Below are 21,770 nucleotides of genomic sequence, written 5' to 3'. Positions count from 1 at the left end.
GCCGCGAGCAGCTTTAGGGACCTCTCCCTCAAAGCATTCGGTGCCATGGTCCAGCAGTCAGAGCACGACTTCGAGTCTTAGTCGCATTCCAGGCACCAAAGACACACTAAGTGGGGGTCCGTAACCAGCATGGCGCGGTGACAGGCGCCACACGGCTAACCCCGAGGTCTGCTTACACACCAAAAAGGTCGACAAAAGTTCAAAAAAGTGAGACAAAAATTGACACTGGTAACTCTCTTCAACAATTGGCCCTTACTAGAGCGGAGAGAAAATAACTGACATCAGCGCGTCAGAGTGGCAGTTATATTGACGACGTGGAGGTCATGACAACGACGAACACGACGCCGATAGCATCACGCGATGCTGACCAACGCCACTTACCAGCGCGCAACGTTACTGCTAAGAAAAATCTTCCGAATCCAGCCTGATGCCTGTAAATTCAAAGGTAAGGAATCTGCGGCTAGATGTCTCTATTTATTCTGCATCAGTTTTAACCCCTTCACTGCGGCAGCAATTCCGCCGCAGCGCTAGGGGGGCAGGGGGGGGGGGCGAGCGGCGGCCGCATGCTCGTGACGGAGGCGCTCCGTCACGAGCCGCAGTTGAGCTGTGCTCGTGACGGAGCGGTTCCATCATGGCCCCGCCCGCTCAATAGAACCCGCCGCGCAGGCCCGAAATCAGCGCCGCGCAGGCGCGGCGGCAGGGCCATGGCGGAACTGCTCCGTCATGAGCACAGCTCAGCCGATGCTCATGACGGGACGGCTCCGTCATGAGCATGGGAGGGGTTAATTTGTCGCTGTGATGAATCCTCCCCCCAGATGTTGCTCCATTTTGTTCTTTTCTGTAAATTGTACGATGCATGTAGACTTCATTGTTTATTGCCTATCCTGAAGGCAAATAGATTTTATAAGTACTAACCTGTATTTTATTTTTTGCAAACGTAATCCAGTGGTTTGTTAGTTGGTAGAATGTTTCCTAAAAATGGCTATGTTTGCATAATACATTGTAATTTATTATGTGCTTTTTATTTGTATATTGTGATTCAATATTTTACATGTTTTTTAATCGTGCTTTTATGATTTATAGATTTATTTATTTGCAGAGTTTTATATAGCGCTGGCTAGACCCGGAGGTATCAGAGCGCTTTACATGAGGATCAGCGAGTTACAGGTTACAAAATTACATCAGTTACATTTGTTTTAATATTTTCCCCAACTGATGAACCTTCGTTTCCATTTAAAAAACTGTGTTAAAACTAGACAGGTCTCTATAGTTCATCCTGTGCAGATGTTCACTTGTGTAATGCACAGGAAATACAAATTTTCCCAAATAATAACACCCATAATATATGAACAGGCATCTCTTTTGAAAGTACTTCTTTTGATTAAGATAGGACAAGCTGGAAATGATTTGGGCAATCCACACATGGTATGACAGTCACTCACAAGCTGTTTTTTATATTTCTAAAACGAAAATATTAACATGAAATATCATTTGTTTTGTTCATATTAATTCTAGGATGAGGTCTTGTGGCGTTCTGAAAGATGTCTATGTAGAAGGCTGTTATATAAATAAATAACTTGTTTCCAATGCTACAATTTTATACAAAAGATAAAACAAATATATAAAATCTAGGTGCGACCTGCGCTCAAACACATTCAACATTCGCTGACGTCTGGTCATGATACTAGTTGGTGGCAATACTCCCTGTAGAATATTCTCTCTGTACAAAACCAGTTCCTTTTATGCAGCTTGATGCAATAGCAGCCTTCGTCGGAAACCATAGGCTACGTCTTATGACATGGAATTTCTAGGTCACCAAAACGTGTCTTTCTCATTGGTTATCAGTGCAAGAATTGAGCTCTTAAGTCACTGTCAATATGATTGTGTGCCCTCTGCCTGGATATGCAAAAAAGCAATAGGTATGAGAATGAACTGCACTTATGAATAAGGAAAATGGAGAATGCAGCTCAGGGTGGCAATATTTGCCTTGTTTGTGACAGGGAAAGACTGCATATTACAGAGAATCTGACAATCTCATACCAAACAATCAACAATCCTTCCTTCAAACACATGCAAAAGTATCCTATGGAATGTAATAGCGAGGATCTTTTAAGGGAAGGAAAGGGAATACTCATTTGTAGGGAAGTAGGATCTGCTTTCATGGTTACCCATACTTTTTGCTTGGTGTTATGCTGTTTTTGGCTAGTCTGATTGGGATCCTACTGATCAGGACCCCAGTCTCTGTGCTTTCTCCCTTAAATTGGTTATGTTGAGTACCTAGGTACATCCCATGTTGGCTACTGGTGTATCCTTATAAGCCCCTAGTATATGGTACTGAAGTGCACAGGACATAGGTACACCAGGGGTCCTTCATGGGCTGAAGCATGTCTTATGCAACCCATGGGAGACCACTCAAATTGTGACTAAAGGCCTGCCATTGCAGCCTGTGTAAGCTGGTGCTAGCACCACTTACGAAGGATATAGGTTTCCCTATATCTGAGGTCACTGCACTTAAAATCGATAAGCCACCCCTAAAGTAGGCCTTTCAATCCTTAAAGCAGGGTTCTCAGTTCTAAGTGTGGGGGTGCCCCTGCATGAGCAGGACACCCCTATACCCTACAAAGTCCATTCTCCTGGGCTGTAAGTGCATCAGCCATATAACATATAGAGGGGCCACGCAATGACCATCTCTAAACTGGCTGTAACAAACCCTGCCATGTTTTGTATCAAACATATCTGAAAGAGACACGTTAGTGATAGATTCCTTACCTTAGAATATCCCCAGGCGTCAGACTGATTCCGGAAAGTTTTGCGTAGCAGTACCCTTGCGTGTCGGTAGGCGTCGTCTGCGGCTCCGCGTTCGTTGTCGGCGTCATGGGCGGCGTGATGACATCGTCGGAGTACTTAGACGCCGCCTCCGTGTGCGGACGTCAGTTCTTCTTTTTTCCGCGCCAGCCAGCGCAGATCTGGAAAGAGCAGTTCCCTAGTCACTTTTTGACTAAACTTTTGGTGATCTTTTGATCCAACTCGAGGTCTGTACGACTCCGACGGTGCCTTTAGGGATGCCCGGATTCAAGCATTGCGAATGAGTGCGACCGTACCATGTCGGTCACGGATCCCCACCGCCTGTGCCTGATGTGTTTAGGCATCAACCATGACGACGAGGCCTGCTCCGACTGTCGGGCCCTTTCGAGGAAGGCCAGGCGGGAGCGGTCCCGCAGGCGACTCGAAATCCGCCAGTCGGCCCCGCGCCGTGTGAGGTCCTGGTCCCGGTCCCACGGGAGGTCGAGGGACAGGTCGCGGGGACGGAGCCGTCACAGCTCCGGGAGTCGGCGCCACTCCTCCGGGTCCAAGTCGTCAGGTAAGAAGCATAAGAAGTCGAAGAGACATCATCGCTCTTCTGACTCCCCCTGACGCTCGCACGATGCGGCCGGGGGTTCGGGTGACACCGCCCACGCGGCTCCTCGGGAGTCGCGGGCGCCGCGTTCGGCCCCATACCCCCCGGTCCCTGGGCTGAACGCGACGCCGGAGGAGATCGAGCGTTTCCTCATGGCCATGAGGTTACTTTCTCCTCCGACGGGTTCCGCGGCGCCTTCGGGCCCAGCGAACCCGTCTGGGGGCCCTAGTAGGTCGGGGGCTTCGACCCCGACGCTGTCGGGTGCTTCGGCCCCGCCGGCGCCTTCGGGCCCGGCGCCGCAAGGCCACACGATCCTGACACCGCCGGTGCCCTCGGGCCCGGCGCCGCAGGGAACAGCGGCCCCGGCGTCGTCGGCGCCTTTGGGATCGGCGCCGCTGGACCTTCCTCGGGCGATGGGTCGTCACCGGTGGACCTTACGACCCCCCCGGCGTCGGTCCGTGTGGTGTCCCCTCCGGCGTCGTCCTCGGGCGGCGCCGTCCCCGACGCCTCCTTTCAATCGGTTCCGACGTCGGGACGCCGCCGATCTCGACGCCGTTTGGAGATTTTAGTTTCTATGAACCGACCTCATTCAATTACGACCCTGAATCTCAGGAGATGAGGGATGAGGAGGATTGGGAGGGGTCTGAGGACCCTCTGGCCAGAGAGTGCCAGTCTCACAAGGACTGGACAGGAGATCTTGGGGAGGCCAGTGGCCTGGACACCTCTCCAGACACTGGATTTGTCTCTCCTCCTACCGTGGCTTCGGAGGAGGGAGCTACCTATGGTGTGGTGTTGATGAGGGCTGCCAAGGCCTTGGGCCTTGAGCTCCCCGTCGCGGCCGTGAGAACTAACCTCCTCACTGAGGTCCTTAAGCCACAGTCATGCTCTGACGGACTTGATGGACGTTCTTTTGGGCACTTGGTCCAGGCCCGCTACAGGTTCGCCTGTAGATAGGAACGTGGCCAGACGCCACCGCCCGGCCCCGGGCAACCCATGTTTCCTGTCCTCCCACCCCACCCCCGAGAGTCTGGTCATCCAGGCCTCTAACTCCCAGACCGCCTTCCCGACGGCCCCGCCGGACAGGGAGTCCAAGAGGTACGAGAACTATGGTAAGAAGATCTTCTCGTCCCTTGGCTTGGGACTGCGGTCTTCCAACACCGCATGCCTCTTAGGCCGTTACACCCACTCTCTGTGGGAAACGGTGGCGGAAGTGCTGCCAGAGTGTCCGTTGGAGGTACGGGCCAAACTCAGCCAAGCCCTTGTGGAGGGCCGGGACGCAGCCAAGTATTCAATCAGGTGTGGACTGGATACTACTGACTCGCTGGGCAGAGCGATGGCTACGACAGTGGCGGTGCGAAGCCACGCCTGGCCGAGATCCGCCAATTTTTCGGCAGACGTCCAAAACACCCTCATGGACATGCGGTTCGATGGCCGTCGCCTCTTTGGCGACAAGGCAGACCACGCGCTTGAGCGCTTTAAGGACTCCAGGGCTACGGCCAAGTCCTTGGGCCTCTTGGCCCCGCGCCAGCAAATGGGTGCCTTTCGCTCCTTTCGTGGCCAAAGAAGGGGCGTCCCCACACGTGCCGCCAGCCATTCGCTGCAAACTGTCGTCCAGCGCGGCGGCGGCCGTGTAAACCGCCGTGGAGGCGGTCGGAGGAACAAGCGGAGTCAGTCCACACCTGCCCCCGCGGCATCCGCCTCTAAACCCTCCTAGTCCGTGCTTTTCGGCCCATGTGACGCCAGTGGGAGGCAGGGTTCGCCATCACCACTCTCACTGGCGCACTGTCACTTCGGACAGGTGGGTGCTGCAGATCGTCCGAAGGGGCTACTCCCTCCCCTTCAAGATGACCCCTCAAGCCATGCCACCGCAACACCACCGCGTGTCACTTGCGGCTCCTGCAGGTGGAAGTTTCGGCACTCTTGGCCAAGGGTCCATCAAGCGCGTTCCCGGGCCAGAAGTAGGACGTGGTTGCTATTCCCACTACTTCCTGGTACCCAAGAAGGGCAAAGGGGGCCTACGCCCTATCTTGGATCTGAGGAACGTCAACGGCTTCCTCCGGAAGGAGAAGTTCAAAATGCTGACACTGGCTCAGGTCTTGGCAGCCCTAGACCCAGGAGACTGGATGGTAGCGTTGGACTTGCAGGACGCATATTTCCACATTCCCGTCCTGCCGGCCCACCGGCGTTACCTGCGGTTCACGGTAGGCCTCGAGCACTTTCAGTTTACCGTGCTCCCCTTCGGCCTTACCAGCGCCCCACTGGTGTTCACGAAAGTGATGGCGGTGGTCGCAGCTCATCTGCGCAGGTTAGGGGTCTCAGTCTTCCCCTACCTAGACGACTGGTTGTTGAAGGCGGGCTCGCCCCAGACAGTCGTCAGCCACCTCCAGACTACGGCAGATCTCCTGCACCTGCTGGGATTTTCCATCAATGTGCCGAAGTCACACCTGTGCCCCTCTCAGAAGCTCCTTTTCATCAGAGCGGTTCTCGACTCGGCGCAGTTTCGGGTTTACCCGCCCGAACAGCGGGTTCGGGATATACAGGCTCTTATTCCGATCTTCGGGCCATTATCCCGGGTTTCGGTCAGGTTGACGCTGCGGCTTCTGGGGCTGATGGCCTCCTGCATCCTTCTGGTGCATCACGCACGGTGGCGGATGCAGGCTCTGCAGTGGGACCTGAAGTTTCAGTGGGCCCAGCACCGGGGCAACCTGTCCGACCATGTCCTGATCTCGGAGGGCACTGCGAGACAGCTGCAGTGGTGGCTCACGGACCGCGATTGGGTCAACGGCAGATCCCTCTCCCTTCCCCAACCGGAGCACGTAGTTGTGGCGGACGCGTCCCTCCAGGGCTGGGGAGACCACTTGGGAGAGGCGGAGATCAGAGGACTCTGGTCTCCGGCGAAGTCCCGGCTCCATATCAATCTGTTGGAGCTGCGGGCGATTCGTCTGGCACTGAAGGCATTCCTCCCGTCTGTCCGAGGGAGCGCAGTGCAGGTGTTCACGGACAACACCACCGCCATGTGGTACTGCAACAAACAGGGCGGAGTGGGGTCGTGGACCCTTTGCCAGGAGGCTCTGCGTCTCTGGCAATGGCTGGAACATCAGGGTGTGACTCTGGTGGTTCAACACCTGGCAGGTTCTCTGAACGCCAGGGCGGACGAACTCAGCCGTCGGTGCTCGATGGATCACGAATGGCGTCTGAACTCGGACGTGGCGCAAGGCCTCTTTCTGCGATGGGAGAGCCTTGGTTAGATCTATTCGCCACTGAAGAGAACAAGCAATGTCGTCAGTTCTGCGCGTTGGAATTTCCAAGGCGGCACTCGCTCGGAGACGCTTTTCGGCGCGAGTGGAGTTGCGGTCTGTTGTACGCCTTTCCGCCTATACCACTTCTGCCCAGAGTGCTGAAGAAGATCAAGCGCGACCGGGCCCAAGTCATCCTTGTGGCTCCGGACTGGGCACGAAGGTACTGGTATCCCGAGCTACTCAGTTTGTCAGTCGATCCCCCGGTTCGTCTGCCTCTTCAGGAGGACCTTCTGTCGCAGCAGCAGGGGACGGTCCTCCACCCGAACCTGTCCAGTCTCCACCTCCATGCTTGGAGATTGAGCGGCGACAGTTGAGGCCATTTGACTTGCCTCCTGAAGTTTGCAACATCATTCTGGCAGCCAGGCGTCCCTCCACAAAGTCGGTATACGCCTGCAGGTGGAACAGATTTGTGGCATGGTGCACAGCAAAGGCTGTGGATCCCCTCAATGCCCCTCTTTCTGAGGTTCTCCTCTTTCTTCTCTCTCTTGCCCAGCAGGGCTCTGCTCCGGGCACTGTCAAGGGCTGTCTTTCAGCTCTTTCAGCCTTTCTAAGGCTGCCTGATCAACCTTCTTTGTTCAAGTCCCCTATCGTTAATCGACTCCTGAAGGGCATCACTCATACCTTTCCTCCTGTTCCCTTCGTGATGCCTCAGTGGGACTTGAACCTGGTTCTAACGTTTCTGATGTGCGCTCCCTTTGAGCCACTTCACAACTGTCCTCTTCGCCTTCTTTCTCTGAAGACTGCCTTCCTGGTAGCCATCACCTCTGCCAGGAGAGTGAGTGAGCTCCAGGCTCTCTCTTGTAAGCCTCCTTTCCTTTCAGTCCATCCGGACAAGGTTGTTTTAAGGACTAGGCCCTCCTTCTTGCCTAAGGTGGTCACGGCCTTTCACATTGGGCAATCCATCACATTGCCCACCTTCTTTCCGCCTCCGCACCCCTCGAGAGAGGAGGAGAGGCTCCACCGTCTGGACCCAAAATGTGCGCTCTCATTTTATCTGAATCGCACACAACAGTCCGGGTGGATGATCAACTCTTTGTTGGGTACGCGGGCGCTAAGAAAGGGAAAGCGGTGCACAAACGGACCATCTCTCGGTGGATTATCTTGTGCATCTAGGCGTGTTACTCCTTGGCTAAGAAGGAACCCCCTGTTGGGCTGAGGGCTCATTCCACTCGAGCCACGGCAACTACTACGGCCTTGGGCTGAGGTGTGCCCTTACAGGACATTTGCCAGGCAGCTACGTGGGCCTCGCTGCACACATTTGCAAGGCACTACTGCCTGGACAGTCAAGTCCGGAGGGACGGCTACTTTGGCCGTTCCGTCCTCCAGGACTTTCTGGTGTGATTATTGGTTCGCAGACCCACCACCACGGGGATGGTATTGCTGGGGTATCTATTCTAAGGTAAGGAATCTATCACTAACGTGTCTCTTTCAGATGCACAAGTTACTACTTGTGTAACGATATATCTGTAAGAGACATTAGTTAGTGATGGATTCCTTACCGACCCACCCATCCTCCCCGTTCTGCGAATCGATATCTAGGGTTAAGGTCATCCCCTTTCAGGGCCCTAGTTTCTTGGCACCAGTGTTGGTTTTTGTCATGGCTGTGCGCTTCTGGCGCGGAAAAGCTGTGGCTAAGAACGGACGTCAGCAAGCGGAGGCGGCGTCTAAGTACTCCGACGACGTCATCACGGCGCCCACTACGCCGATGACGGACGCGGAGCCGCAGACGACGCCTACCGACGCGCAAGGGTACTGCTACGCAAAACTTTCCGGATCTAGTCTGACGCCTGGGAATATTCTAAGGTAAGGAATCTATCACTAACTAATGTCTCTTACAGATATATCGTTACACAAGTAGTAACTTGTGCGTTGGAATCAGTATGACTCAGGGAGTCCCTCAGTGCCCCTGGTACCAGTCTTCCAGAACTGGACAGCAAACTAGGGTTGCTGCCGACCAGAGACATGTTGCTGCTCTCCTGCTGCTGAGCCAAGCTCGAGCAGGGGAAGGCAGAACAATAGATATCCTGTCACAGGGAGGTGTGACCACCTCCCAGACAGGGTTTAGTGTATTGGGGCAGGGTGGGGGCACTTGCCAGCGCCACTGAGACTGCTTGAAGGGCACACTTGGTGCCCTACTTGCATACTCCAGTTCTAACCAGTTCAGGAAGCTGTTGGCTGCCGCTCTGGAATAAAACTGGGAAAAAAGGACATGGGAGTCCTCCCCACTGTCCAGCTCCTCCTCTGGGAGCCACCACTGAATCATCCCAACCCTTTCCTTAGGGTACTTAAGGGCTTACATGTAGGTGGTTCCCTAGATTCGTCATGGGACAAGATTCATATCAACACACCACTTCATCATCAAACCGTCTGGGCACTCTGGACTTCGCTGGTCTTTGCTCTGGGCACCAAGACTGCAACTAGAAATACTCCTGATGCTCCTGGTCTTGTCATTCTGCTCATCTAATGCAACATCTGTGCCTGTGCTCCACACAGTAACCCTCCAAGGCATGTGGACATCCACGACACCTGAAGGAATCTACATTGAAGTGAAGGAGTCACTTCCCTGTATCTGCAGGCACCGCAACCAAGCTGACCTGTCTGCGGCTCCTGGGATCCCACGGACACCGAAAGGCTCAGCAACACAGGGGGTGGTTCTACAACTCCATCGAGGCCTGCACAGTGTTCTCGCCGAGATTGAGGCCAGTATCCCTCGGGGGAACTGCAGGAACCAAACCCTTGTCCACCACGTCGACTTGCCGTTGCAAAGGCTTGGTTGCTTCCTTCCACCAAGATCTTCAGACTCCAAGTAGCCTCAACCTCAAGCATCAGCTCTGACCAAGATCTTCATCCTCACCACATCACTTACACAGCGGGCCTGCATTCTAGGTGAGCTGCTCGAGGTCCTTTTTTGACTTCAGTGCCACTGGCCTGGGGTCTTTGTGAGGGCCTTCTTTGATTCCAGAGGGCTTCCCTGATTGTTCTGGGCCAGCTCTGACCCTACTCGTCCCGACATTGCACCTTTTTCGGTTGCAGTTGCCAAGGATAGTTGGTGCTCCCAGCGGACACTAACCCCTCAACTCTCGACATCCGACGTGGGACAGCTCGTGAACGATTCTTTGTCTTCCACAGCGTTGCCTAGTCCACATAGCTGAAGCTCCAAGGTCACCATCAACTATCCTGCAGCACCTGCCATCGGTGGGCATTCATCTTCTGTGCCTCCTGGTCACTTCTAAGTGGCATAGACTCTGTCCCCTCTGCTTGCAGGCACATCTGAACTTGAATCCACCTGTGGGTTCCACCTGACACTTTCACCTTCTATGCCAGCGCATCTTCCTGAAGTCCTCAATTGAGTTAGACTGTGGTTTCCGATGCCACTTTGCACCTATTTACCCGGCATTCCTGGTATTGGCATCCTGGTTCCTAGGGTATCCACGGGTGGGGTGGCTCCCCAACCTTCTGTCTTCCACTGGGTTTCTTCAAGGTCCACTGGAAAGGGCCCTTCTTTAAAATTGCAACTGCAACTTACCCATTGACTTGAATTAAGCACACAGTTGTGTTCCCACTCTGAAAACAGCCTCTGTGGGGTTCCTGGTTAGTTACCTCAGTGGTTCCTTGGGTCCCCAGCATTTCTATGTTTTCTGGGTATCGTCTTGACCTGGGTCTGGTTCGCATCCCTCTATTTTAGTATATGGTTTGGTCCCCCCCCCTCGGTGACCACTGTGTATAATGTGCTAATTTCCTGTTTTCTTTGCAAAATATTGTGTGCATTGTGTATATCTCGGGGTAGGAGATATCTGTATGTGTTAGTGAGTGTCTTATAATAAACACCTGTTTTGTGTTTTAAACTTGTGGTTTCCCTGCCCATGACTGCTTCCATTTAACCTGTTGAATTGTGGGATTTGCAGTCCAACCTCTGTAGTTTGTCCCTCTCATTCCTTGGTGCAAAATCTGTTTTCCCTCCAAATTTCTCCTTTGCTCTTTGCTAAGACCTATGTGTTGAAAGGGTACACCCCCAGCCACCATTTTGTGTTCACAAGCCCGTGGGGCCAGCTCCCTTGCCCCCTCCCCAGCAACAGGGATATTCTACATCAGAGCGTGCTTGTGCGAGCTGTTTAAACTGTATTTACTGGGGCCTGTGCACTTCGTTTTTTGGCCAGCAGGGGGAGTAAAGTTCTATTTGAACAGTATTGTTAGATTTCGAGTTAGTGAAGCCTTTACCTGCAGAAGTCCAAAGTGTGTATTGAGCCTGTCTGTCTCCTAGGAGATTCTGAACAGGAGAAGCAGCTGCCCAGCCCCCACCGCCAGGCCAGCAGACCATTGACTATTCAGCTACCAGGCAAGTCTGAGCCCTCCTCTCACACCTGCCCAGGCCCCTTAAGTCTTTGCTGGGTGCACCCAAAATCATTTTTCTCTATCTTGTGAGTTGCAGCCTCCCTGTGCCCCAGATTACAGTGAGCAGAGTCCAGGAAGTGGTAAGGAGACAGACTAGTGCTGTCTCCTCCCAAAACAAGTCGTTTAAAAAACGATTTTCCCTTATTGTGATTACTGTCTTTGCATGTGGTTGTTACAGTTTAAAATTGCAGTTTTGACCTGCCTGTGATTGAATCTTTTTTATCACCTATTCTGTGTTTTAAACGTGTGGTTTACCCTGCCCATGATTGCTTGCATTTAACCTGTTGAATTGTGGGATCTGCAGTCCAACCTCTGTAGTTTGTCCCTCTCATTCCTTGGTGCAAAAGCTGTTTTCCCTCCAAATTTCTCCTTTGCTCTGTGCTAAGAACTGTGTGTTAAAACAGTGCTTCCCCAGCCACCATTTTGTGTTCACAAGCCAGTGAGGCTAGCCCCCCTGCCCCCCCCTTCCCCAGCAACAGGGATATTCTACATCAGAGGGTGCTTCTGTGAGCTGTTTAAACTGTATTTACTGGGGCCTGTGCACTTCGTTTTTTGGCTAGCAGGGGGAGTTAAGTTATGTTCAAACAGTATTGTTAGATTTCAGGTTAGTGAAGCCTTTACCTGCAGAAGTCCAAAGTGTGTATTGAGCCTGTCTGTCTCCTAGGAGATTTTGAACAGGAGAAGCAGCTTCCAACTGCCTGGCCAGCACACCTTGTCTGAGGTCACTGGGACCTTATATGGTCCGCTAGTGGTTGGCACATGCGTACACTGATTGGTGGCTGTATCTGGTGTTTCTATTGGGTTAGGGTTAATGTCCTCATTGGTTGGGTATTTGAGGGATCTTATTGGTTTCTGGGTCTGTGATTCAATCATTGTAGGGTTGGGACTAGGGCTAGGGTTAGGATTTCTATTGGAAGTAGGGACTAAGGCTTCCTATGTTATTGGTTGTTGGGAGTAGGGTGGGGCTAGGGCTAGGGTTAGACCTTTAATTGGAAGTAGCTATTTAGGGCTTCTGGTGGGATTGGTTGTTGGACTAGTTGTGGGACTAAGATAGGGTTAGGCTTTCTATTGGAAGTAGAGACTAGGGCTACCTGTACATTGGCTGCTTGGACTTGGGTTGGAACTACTGGTAGGGCTAAGGCCTTTATTGGACGTAGAGATCAGGGTTTTTGAACTGATGGGGTGCTTGGACTAGGGCTAAGATTGGCTGTAATGTCCTGGTCTCCTATTGGCTCTAGATTTTAGGGATAGTGTTGTGATTGGATAGTGTTAGGGCTAGGGTTCCCATTGGCCGAAGGGTCACCTGATTACTAGAGCTAAAAAATTCCAGGGTTAGGGCGTCGAGGCTAAGGGTGGAGAGGACAAGGGTAGTTGCCTGTTTGAGACTAACCAGGACCAGGGCCGGAAATGCTGCCCATTATCTCATTTAGCAATACCAAGCCCACACTATCCACATCCACAAACAGAGCAACACACTTACACCAAATGTACACCACGCACAACACTATGCAGAGATTAATGTACCAGCATGCACCACCAACCAAACCACATCCACACACCCTACTATCCCAACTACCACACTTATCACCATCACCCACAAACAGTACATCTATGTACCTTCCATGTACTTGGATCTGTGTGTCTGTTACTTTTCTCCTGAAAAAGCATATCCAATGCACTACCATATTTCTCATCCTGTGCCTCTATCAATATATTTAATCTAAATATACTTACTTCCTTTATGTATCTATATACTTTCAATGTACTTATGGATCTATATATTTATCACTTTCTTCTAATTTAGCATTTCCAATGCACTGCCCTATTTCTCAGCCTATACTTCGCTCAATATATCTTCTAGCCCAACCTTCTGACTCATCTCAAACTTCTTTCTACTACTCCTTCCAATGCACTACCCTATCTCTCATCCTATAGATCTATCAATATATCCTCTACATCCACACTCTCATTTATCCAAAACCCCATACCACTATGATCGCCAAAACAACCCTTTCTAGACTCTCTCCTGCTCTACCCCTCCTTGCATCATCTGACACCCCTTTTTACTACACCGATCCCCTAAAATAAACCTTTCTAAACTCTCCCCTCTGACTCCTCTCCTCCAAAACTCCTTTTTACTCACCCAAAAGCCTCTTCCTACTGCTAAGACCTAAAAAAAAAGAAATCCTTCACTCTTTTATCCCTCCACTATCCTTTTCAATCAAAATTAACAGACTAACATGTTCACTACTCAAATTCCATATTCAACTATACTAATACACTGCCCAAATAACTGAATAACATATCTACAACTTAAATTATTTCATATTTATACTATACTAATTTTCAACACTAATCCTTAATTGGTTCCGGAGTGGCGTGCTATTCGCCAGAAAAGCGCTTTAACACCCATCAGGGTTAACAAGTGCTATAGGAATGTAGGGGCATATTATCAAGGACCGGTGTTAACATTATCGCCGTTTTATCGGCAGGCAACTGCCGTTAAAACGGCGATAATGGGCTTGATAATACACCCTTGTTAATTCCAATAGGAGCCCATGTTCTAATGTTAACATGGGCTTCTATGGGAATTAACAAGGGAGTATTATCAAGCCCATTATCGCCGTTTTATCGGCAGTTTCCTGCCGATAAAACAGTGATAAATTTAACTCCGGTCCTTGATAATATGCCCCGTAAATCTTTCTTCCCCTTCTAATCCTCCGCTATCCTTCTCACTCCAAGTAACAGACTAATATCCACCACTGAATTTACCTCATATTTCACCACATTAATTCACCACTAATCCTTTATAGGCTTCCTGAATTGCGTGCTTCAACAAGCGATAAATAAATACAAACCTTTGTCCTCCTCTATCCTTCTGCTATCTTTCCAAATCCAAATAACTGACTAACCTATCCACCACTTAAAATGTACTTGCATGCTTCACTATACTAATTCAACACTAATCCTCTATGGGTCCCGGAGTAGCGTGCTACCCGCCGAAAAAGCGCTTTGACGCCTCGTCAGGGGTAGTAAGCGCTATATAAATGCAATTACAATACAATACAATAAGTGAACACCATATACTAAACCAGCCTCCCACATCATGAATTTAATGGTTTGCATGAGGAGGACTGTCTTCATATGGGCACATTTTCCACGTAAAGTAAAGATAGGGCAATTCTTCGAACAAAATAAAATTATTTCATCATTAAAATCCTAGAAGTACTCTAGGCATTCTTTTTGAATGCCATAAAAGTCAGAAAACCACCCAAATTTTGTATGAAAAATAGGGGGGCAGTTTTGCGACGTTCAAAATCTAATTGAGTGCATTTCCTCAGCGTTATGCCTACAACACATGTACTCACTTGATCTTATCTACCAGGAGCCCAGCTGCTCCAACCTCCAAAACCCTCTTCCTTCTCCCTCGTATCTTCATATGGAGAAAATTAAGGAAAACCGTTCTAAAATCTTGACTGTTTGTGAATCTGGACCTTGTGTACACACTATAGTCGACAGCTACAAAATACGTTCTTACCGGTTACTTATGAGGGCCAATGCTGCTGTGCTCTGATGAATTATTGATATTTTCTCTCCTAAAACAGAATAATTTCTCATAATTATATCTTTAAGTATACACTATTCCAATGGTCCTCACTTGAGTTATTTCTTTCGCTTGCATTAAATTGGAGACTGATGAGGAGCTAGATGTGTTAGGACGAAAGGGTCGCTAGAGCTCAATATTTCAGACCACACCACATTGCATTCCTCAGTCAGAACTGGCCTTTCCCATGTTCAGGATCTTCTGCACCATTGATGAATCGCTCGACTGTTTGATCACATAATCTAAGTCCTTTGAATTTTTAGGAAGCTTTTTAGCAATGCGCATGAACCAGTTATATTGGGCACCTGCTCTACAGGATGGGCCTTTTGAGTCGACAAAGCTGCATGAGATGACAATTTCTGGGTAAACGAATCAACTACCTTGATATTGTACAGATAACACTAACACCTCTCCAGTGCAAGCAAACTTCAACTGCAACCTCATGCGTGCACACATGAGCACATGCATATACACAAATGCACCCCTACCCCACCACTGAACCTGTATTTGTTCATTTCTATTGAGTGGAACTTCATCTGCCCCACTAACCTATATATATTTTTTTCTAAACTGCTTATTTTCTTGTTTACATTTATTTATTTTCATAGTTGGATGTATGCAAAAGCAGTCGCGGCTGGCATGGCTCACAGGTGAAGGGGCAGGGGGAGGGGTACGGGCGAGTGTTCGCGCATGGAGGGGGGGTTAAATATTAATATTAAAACGTTGCTTTCCCGGGTCCCGCATTTTCCAGGCTCCGGCTTTACCGCCTGCTCCTGCTTTTCTGCCTCCGCAGGAACAGGAAACATGCAGCCTCCCTGACATCCCATAAGCCAATCACAACGCATGCAGCCCTACATGGAGAAAATGGAGAGTGCACATGGCTGGTTTGGTCAGCTCCAGAGGGCCGACCAAACAGTCAGGGCCCGCAACATTGGGCTAGCCGCTTCTACCCTGCCCTGTTGCAGGACTGTCCACCCGCCCGCCCACAACCAAACCCTTCTAATGCTTTCTCGTAGTGCGAGAAGCAGAAACATAAAATGGTATTTATAACAACATTTTATGTTTCTGCTTCTTGCACTGTAAGAAAACAGTGGGGCGATGCTCCTCCGCCCACATGGAGGAGCTGCCCCTGCGCAAAAGGGTCTAAAACTGGCCACAAAATAAGAAACAACGCAAACACTTCTTCAAACGTAACTTTTTTTTTTGTTTGCTGGCTTCAAATATTGTTTCTTATTGAGCTAAAAAGAACACCAGTTTTTCGATTTTTGGCACACCTTCAGCATTCTTTTGTGAACTATCGGGGCTAGGAACCATGTGTCAGTTCGATTTGCCTGCAGCACAATTTACTCTGTTCTTTTATCTTGAACCAGAATGTACATCCAGTAATCACTGGCGGACAGTCCGTGCAAGACCTGGTGGTATACATCTTTTCTTCCAGTGGCATGTCATTTAATTAAAAAGAAAATAAAAGTGCTGAATCACAGTAGCATTCGGTATGGGATTTACTGTTGTCTATTCAGCAGAAACAAATGTTACTTATATCACATTCCCTGCAAGCACTATGCTATTATCATTAACAAGCTGCTGACAGTGTTAGAGGTTTCTTCTTCTCATTGTATCGTTCCTGCTTGTCTTTCACAATGAGAAGGCTTCATAAAAAACAAAGAGAGACATGTAAAAAGTGCTATTTTGCATTTTTCTTGCGATTCTTGCAGTCCCAACTTCCAGGCCCTAGAGTCACCTTGGCGTTCCCGGTGACAAGTCAGAAAGTCATCAACTGCAATGAGACATTCTTCAAACATCCACAGAGAGTATGAATGAGAGTAATAGGCAGAAATCAAATGCTGGCGCTTCACTCAGCAGGACAAGGCAGTGCTGGATTCACATTCAGTCAGTGGGCTGGATCAAATCACTCGCCACACGCAGTTTCTTCCTCAATGAACAAGAAAAGGACACTTTTCATCATCGTTCATGTTTGACGTTGGCTTCGCTGCGTTCTACAGTGACCCCACTTCCATTGGGAGTCAACTCTTTCTTGCCCCAGTCTTTGTCCATGTATAATTCCACTAAAACCGGGCAATGGTCTGATGCCACACCACCCCAAGACCAGTTGTCCGGGATCCAAGGATTTGTCAGGCCTTCTCTCACGACTGCCCAGTGACCTAAGAGAAAAAACACGATACAAGCACGATGAACATGGCCTTTTGCTTTAGAACTGAGCCTATTCTTGGACAAAAAGAGAACAAATATTTCATCAAAAAATATAAATTCAAAATGTATTTATTTATTTGCAGATTTTTATATAGCGCTGGCTAGACCCGGGGGTATCAGAGCGCTTTACATGAGGATCAGCGAGTCACAAGTTACAAAATTACATCAGTTACATTTGTTTTAATGTTTTCGCCAACTGATGAACCTTCGTTTACATTTAAAAAACAGTGTGTTAAAATTAGACAGGTCTCTTTAGTTCATCCTGTGCAGGTGTTCACTTGTGTAATGCACAGGAAATTAAAATGTTCCCAAATAATAACACCCATAATATATGAACAGGCATCTCTGGAGAAAGTACTTCTTTTGGGCAATCCACACATGGTTTGACAGTCACTCACAAGCTGTTTTTATATTTCTAAAAAGAAAATATTATCGTGAAATATCATCTGTTTTGTTCATATTAATTCAAGCATGAGGTCGTGTGGCTTTGTACCATACTTATACCTACTTGGCTCGCACAGGTGTCCTAGACTGAACCTAGTGTCTTCACCATTCCCACTGGGTACAACCACTATAACAGTTATACTAAACAACAGAAGGTAGGTACAGTTAAACTCGAATAGCCCCAACACAGCATTTGTCAATAGCTGGACAACAGAAAGGGGACATGCAAACATGATGGACTCCCGGTGGACAGTTTCTAGTATATGGGGTGCTGAGGCACAATTTTCGTCAGCAATGGTCTATGGGGCAACTCAAATAGGGAGTCACAAACACACAAGCTGTTCCAACTCTTGTACACAATAGGGAACAAAAGGCACCTGATTATTAGGATTCATAGAGCAATGCTCACATTCACAACCCCCCCCCCCCCACCCCCTAGAAGAGTTGAAAATGTAATGTGATCTAGATAGACATTGGTCGCAAACTGGGGGAAGTAGAATAGTGGAAGGTACATGAACATGTGCATAAGGTGTGCTTTAAAGAATGTTCTAAATATGTCCATTTTAACGATTCTCACAGAATGCACGTAATCCCTGGAAGATGAATAAGGTCTTTGAGTCTGTTTCTTCGGAATGCCCTAGATGCACAAGTGAAGATGCAGGTTTCTACCACATCATAAGGGACTGTGCAATGATAAGATGCTTATCTGGGGAGAAAAGATCTTTTCACACAAGGTGGATACCTACTTGGCTAATACCCCAGACCTAAATCCAAGAAATTAAATTATAAATTTCCTGATGTGTCTCTCCTACTCGCTAAAAGGTAAATCACAATCGCCTGGAAGCCCCTCACAACACCATCGCTCAGTCAGTAAACACAACAGGGTGAATAAAAAGAGGCAGAGGCTGTGAATGCAGGTTTAAATAGATAGGACAATACGGACTACGTAAAACACACAAATGGAACGAGGTGACCCAGATGTTTCTCTTGGACCTCAGGGAGAATGGCGAGCCCCCAATTCAGATGCTACACAATTGATATAGGATGGATAATCAACGTCAGACAGTGTAACATCCTGTCCTCTGCACAAAGTTACTCTGGATAATAACTATACACGCCTGAATGAGGTTTAGGGGTGGCCACCTCTCAATTTGCTGACCCCTGGCTCTATCTCCTGCCCCCTGTCCTCCATACCCAACGCCTGACACATCCACGGAGCACACACTGGAAGACTGACCAGCACACAGGGAAAGTGGATTTAGCTCCAGCAATCATTTACAGACCCACAAAGTTCTTAGTTCTGTTTCCAACTGTTTTCTCGTGAAGCTTAGCCTTAGTCCTGCTCCTATGTTCTTAATCACTGTGGATCATGGGTAGATAAAACAACTGCAATGCAAAGTCTGAGTTCAGGTACATACTGCGGTAAAAGCAGATACCAGGTAGAAGCTGAATATTAACTGAATGCAAGAATGTAAAAAGGATACATTAAAGGAACGCAGAGTAATTGCACTTAAACACCCTACATTTCTCCTTTAACATTTTCAGTTGACTTTGATAGTAGAGTTGAGAATGCAACCCTCGCCGATATAATACGATTTAAAAATATCAGCACTAGAATGTTGTGACTATTTTCCTTACCACATAGCTGTGAAATAATGCAATATGCAAATACCAATAAAATGTTTAGAAAGTGAGGACTAAGATGTCATAAAAGCCTTGTTTTGTTAGACTTCTTCCTATTCTATCTCACATTAAAAGCTGCTACCTTGGCAACAAAATGTATCACTGTCTTTTGCATTAATGTATTGGTTGTGCTGGGGCTTAATTTGCCACCATGCACTAGTGGCTAGTAAATAATCAAGGTGGTTATACCTGGGGCGAATACGATGTAGATTTAAATGAAATGCACTAGCCAGTACCAAATCAGCACATACTAAAGCAGCCTGATGGACTATATTTAAACCCTTCATCTGTCTGTGAAAATCATAACACTTTCTATGTTGCTGATCCCACTATAGGGAATTGAGAATTTGAAGGCTAAAACCCTGATACTAAGCTAAGGGATACCGTGAAAGAAGCCATTAAAAATGTGCAAACGATGTACAATCACGGTAGCTCAGCAGAGGAGAATTCGTGGAGGACGTAGACGTGGGAACCCAATTACAGCCAATATGAGATCATTAGATTATGTTTGCCCTGAAAAGAAAGGCAAGTTGGTCTTTATGCTTAATTGTCATTCATGCCTATTTATTATACTTGTATATTATTCTATGGTTTGCCTTTGATTTTATGGATTTTCAGATACCTATCAAACTAAAATGAAATTAAATTATAGGAATTGCTCAACTTTTCAAATTTTTAAATCATATATATCTCATTTAACTCTTACAGAAGTGATAAAAGAATCCGATCTTTCCAGGATGTTTTTTTTATTAATGCCAGGGATATGTTTCTTCTTCCTAATGCCACAGCAGAACCAATATTTTCTGAGTGTAAATAGTTTAATTCAGTAAACGTGCAAAAACCTTTTAACTATATAACTTTTGTACTCAGAAGATACTGAGACACTATTGTGATAAACAGTGATCTTAGGAACATTTAACGGCAGATATATGTATATACAAATACAAGAATGCACAACAAAACTGGTCCCAAATGGTGCATGCTAACATTTGGTGCAACACAGTTCACAAAGAATGACTTGTTTTCGTATTGTTTTCATAGTTGAACATTTTCAAACTTCAATTTCCATAGTGTACAGGAAAACTGTCTTTTTTTAGGCTTCCTGGACATATTTACCTGTTAACATTTTCTTAAGACTTCGACTGATCCAGATATTGTCCAGTGACTTCGACCCCTGAGGAGACTTTGTGCTGATATTTGTAAATGTGCTTGCAGACACTGTGGGATGAAACTTTTCTTTTCGAAACACTTCAAACTCGCAGCAGTCTGGCGCAAGGTTAAAACTTCCTAATAGCATCAGATCTTTGTCCCCTGGGAAAGACAGAAAATTATAAGAAAGAGCCCCAGTAAGCAGCGGAATAAATAATTGGCGTTTCTCAAAAGCAAGAATAATGCCATGCTGACTACAACATCACGGCCATAAGTTCTTTTCTATTAAAGTAGGTCACTCCACATAAAAGTGCCACATTTATTACAAAATGCCATACAACATCAAAAGCAACTAAACTATTAATTCTGGCAGTGTCAAAATGACTAGTTTCAAAATGTACAACTAAAGCAAGAATATATACGCCTAGTGGACATTTTCTGCAGCAGTGAAATAATGGGAATGGGAAGTTTAATTCTCGGCAAGCACAGTACTGCTTGGACTTGCCACTGATTTTTTCTTGTAAATAACCTGCTTCGGCTGAACACGGAAAAAGGTACTACTGAGCCCTTTACAATATCACAATAAAAGTACATTACATCAGCATTTCAAAGCCGAAATTTATTTTTTAGAAACATAGCACTCTAAACATAATTAAATAACTAAAGATATTAAAATAAAAAAGTAAGAATCATTATACACATATAATTATGTCTGTCAAATAAAACCGCTAACACTTTACTAATACACTGATGAATGCTTTAAGATTGCGACTAATTTACTCCTAGAGTTGCAAGCATAACCTACAATTACAACTCATCTCGTCAAGAGAGTTTGTGAACAGCTATATAGTTGCGGCACACTGAAATATTATGTCACTGTGATTGGCAAGCAATGATGCTCCCTGAGGATGGGTACCATTTGGTGGTATTTCTGTAGTGAAATATCAACCGAAATGAAGAGAAAAGCACTTTCAGGGGAGCCAACGAGATTTCTGGGTATTATTCGAAACTACACTAAAGTTGACGCTCATTTGAGGAAAGTTACTGCTGCTACATCACCACAAATATAATGGCTGATTTTCCATTTGTTTTGATACATATTTGCAGTTGCCATCTGAAGTTTAGTATGAATCTCAAAGGCCCTGCGTGCAGGAATAGAGAAAGAACCATACAGAAAGTGAGTCTAGTTTAAGAGAGGCTTAGAGGCGGATGTGACAATTGTCCTGGAGAACAGAAGAAGCTCTGTTTTGCCCATGTAAAGTGTGAATTAATGAGTGATCACCTAATGGACACCAGACAGAGTCCGAGAAGTTTCATCCAATATATGTCATTTTAATGGAAAAAAATATAGGTGCTTTCTAGCAGGCTAGTAGACAGGTACTACTCTGAATTACTGTCATCTCAAGATATAGTTTAAATAACACACAATCATGGCTAGGATTTTTTTTTTTAGAGGATCACAAATGCAAAATAGCAAAGTAATGTATTGGCCCGCTAGCCTGGCAGTAAAGGCCACTTCTTTTTTTACCGGGTGTGAACGTAGTCAAGCAAGAGGCCAGAGTGCCAGTGGCTGAGGTTTGCTGGCCCACCG

General features: G+C 47.4%; 1 protein-coding gene across 1 annotated transcript in view; it reads right to left on the bottom strand.

Moving 5' to 3' along the window:
• Positions 1-16,176: 16,176 nt before the first annotated feature.
• The window catches only part of EEPD1 (endonuclease/exonuclease/phosphatase family domain containing 1), a 311,463-nt gene continuing 305,869 nt past the window's right edge, over positions 16,177-21,770 (bottom strand). The window contains exons 6-7 of the mRNA XM_086964827.1: positions 20,147-20,341; positions 16,177-16,854 (exon numbers count right to left, since the gene is read on the bottom strand). Coding sequence (XP_086820953.1) covers positions 16,655-16,854; positions 20,147-20,341 — 395 coding nt within the window. The 3' untranslated portion in view covers positions 16,177-16,654. The remainder of the gene's footprint in view (positions 16,855-20,146; positions 20,342-21,770) is intronic.

This window comes from Lissotriton vulgaris, chromosome 4_1 (genome assembly GCF_964263255.1).
Source record: "Lissotriton vulgaris chromosome 4_1, aLisVul1.2, whole genome shotgun sequence".
NCBI classification, from domain to species: domain Eukaryota; kingdom Metazoa; phylum Chordata; class Amphibia; order Caudata; family Salamandridae; genus Lissotriton; species Lissotriton vulgaris.
The sequence above is the reverse complement of the archived record's forward strand: the minus strand, read 5'-3'. Positions and strand labels throughout refer to the sequence as shown.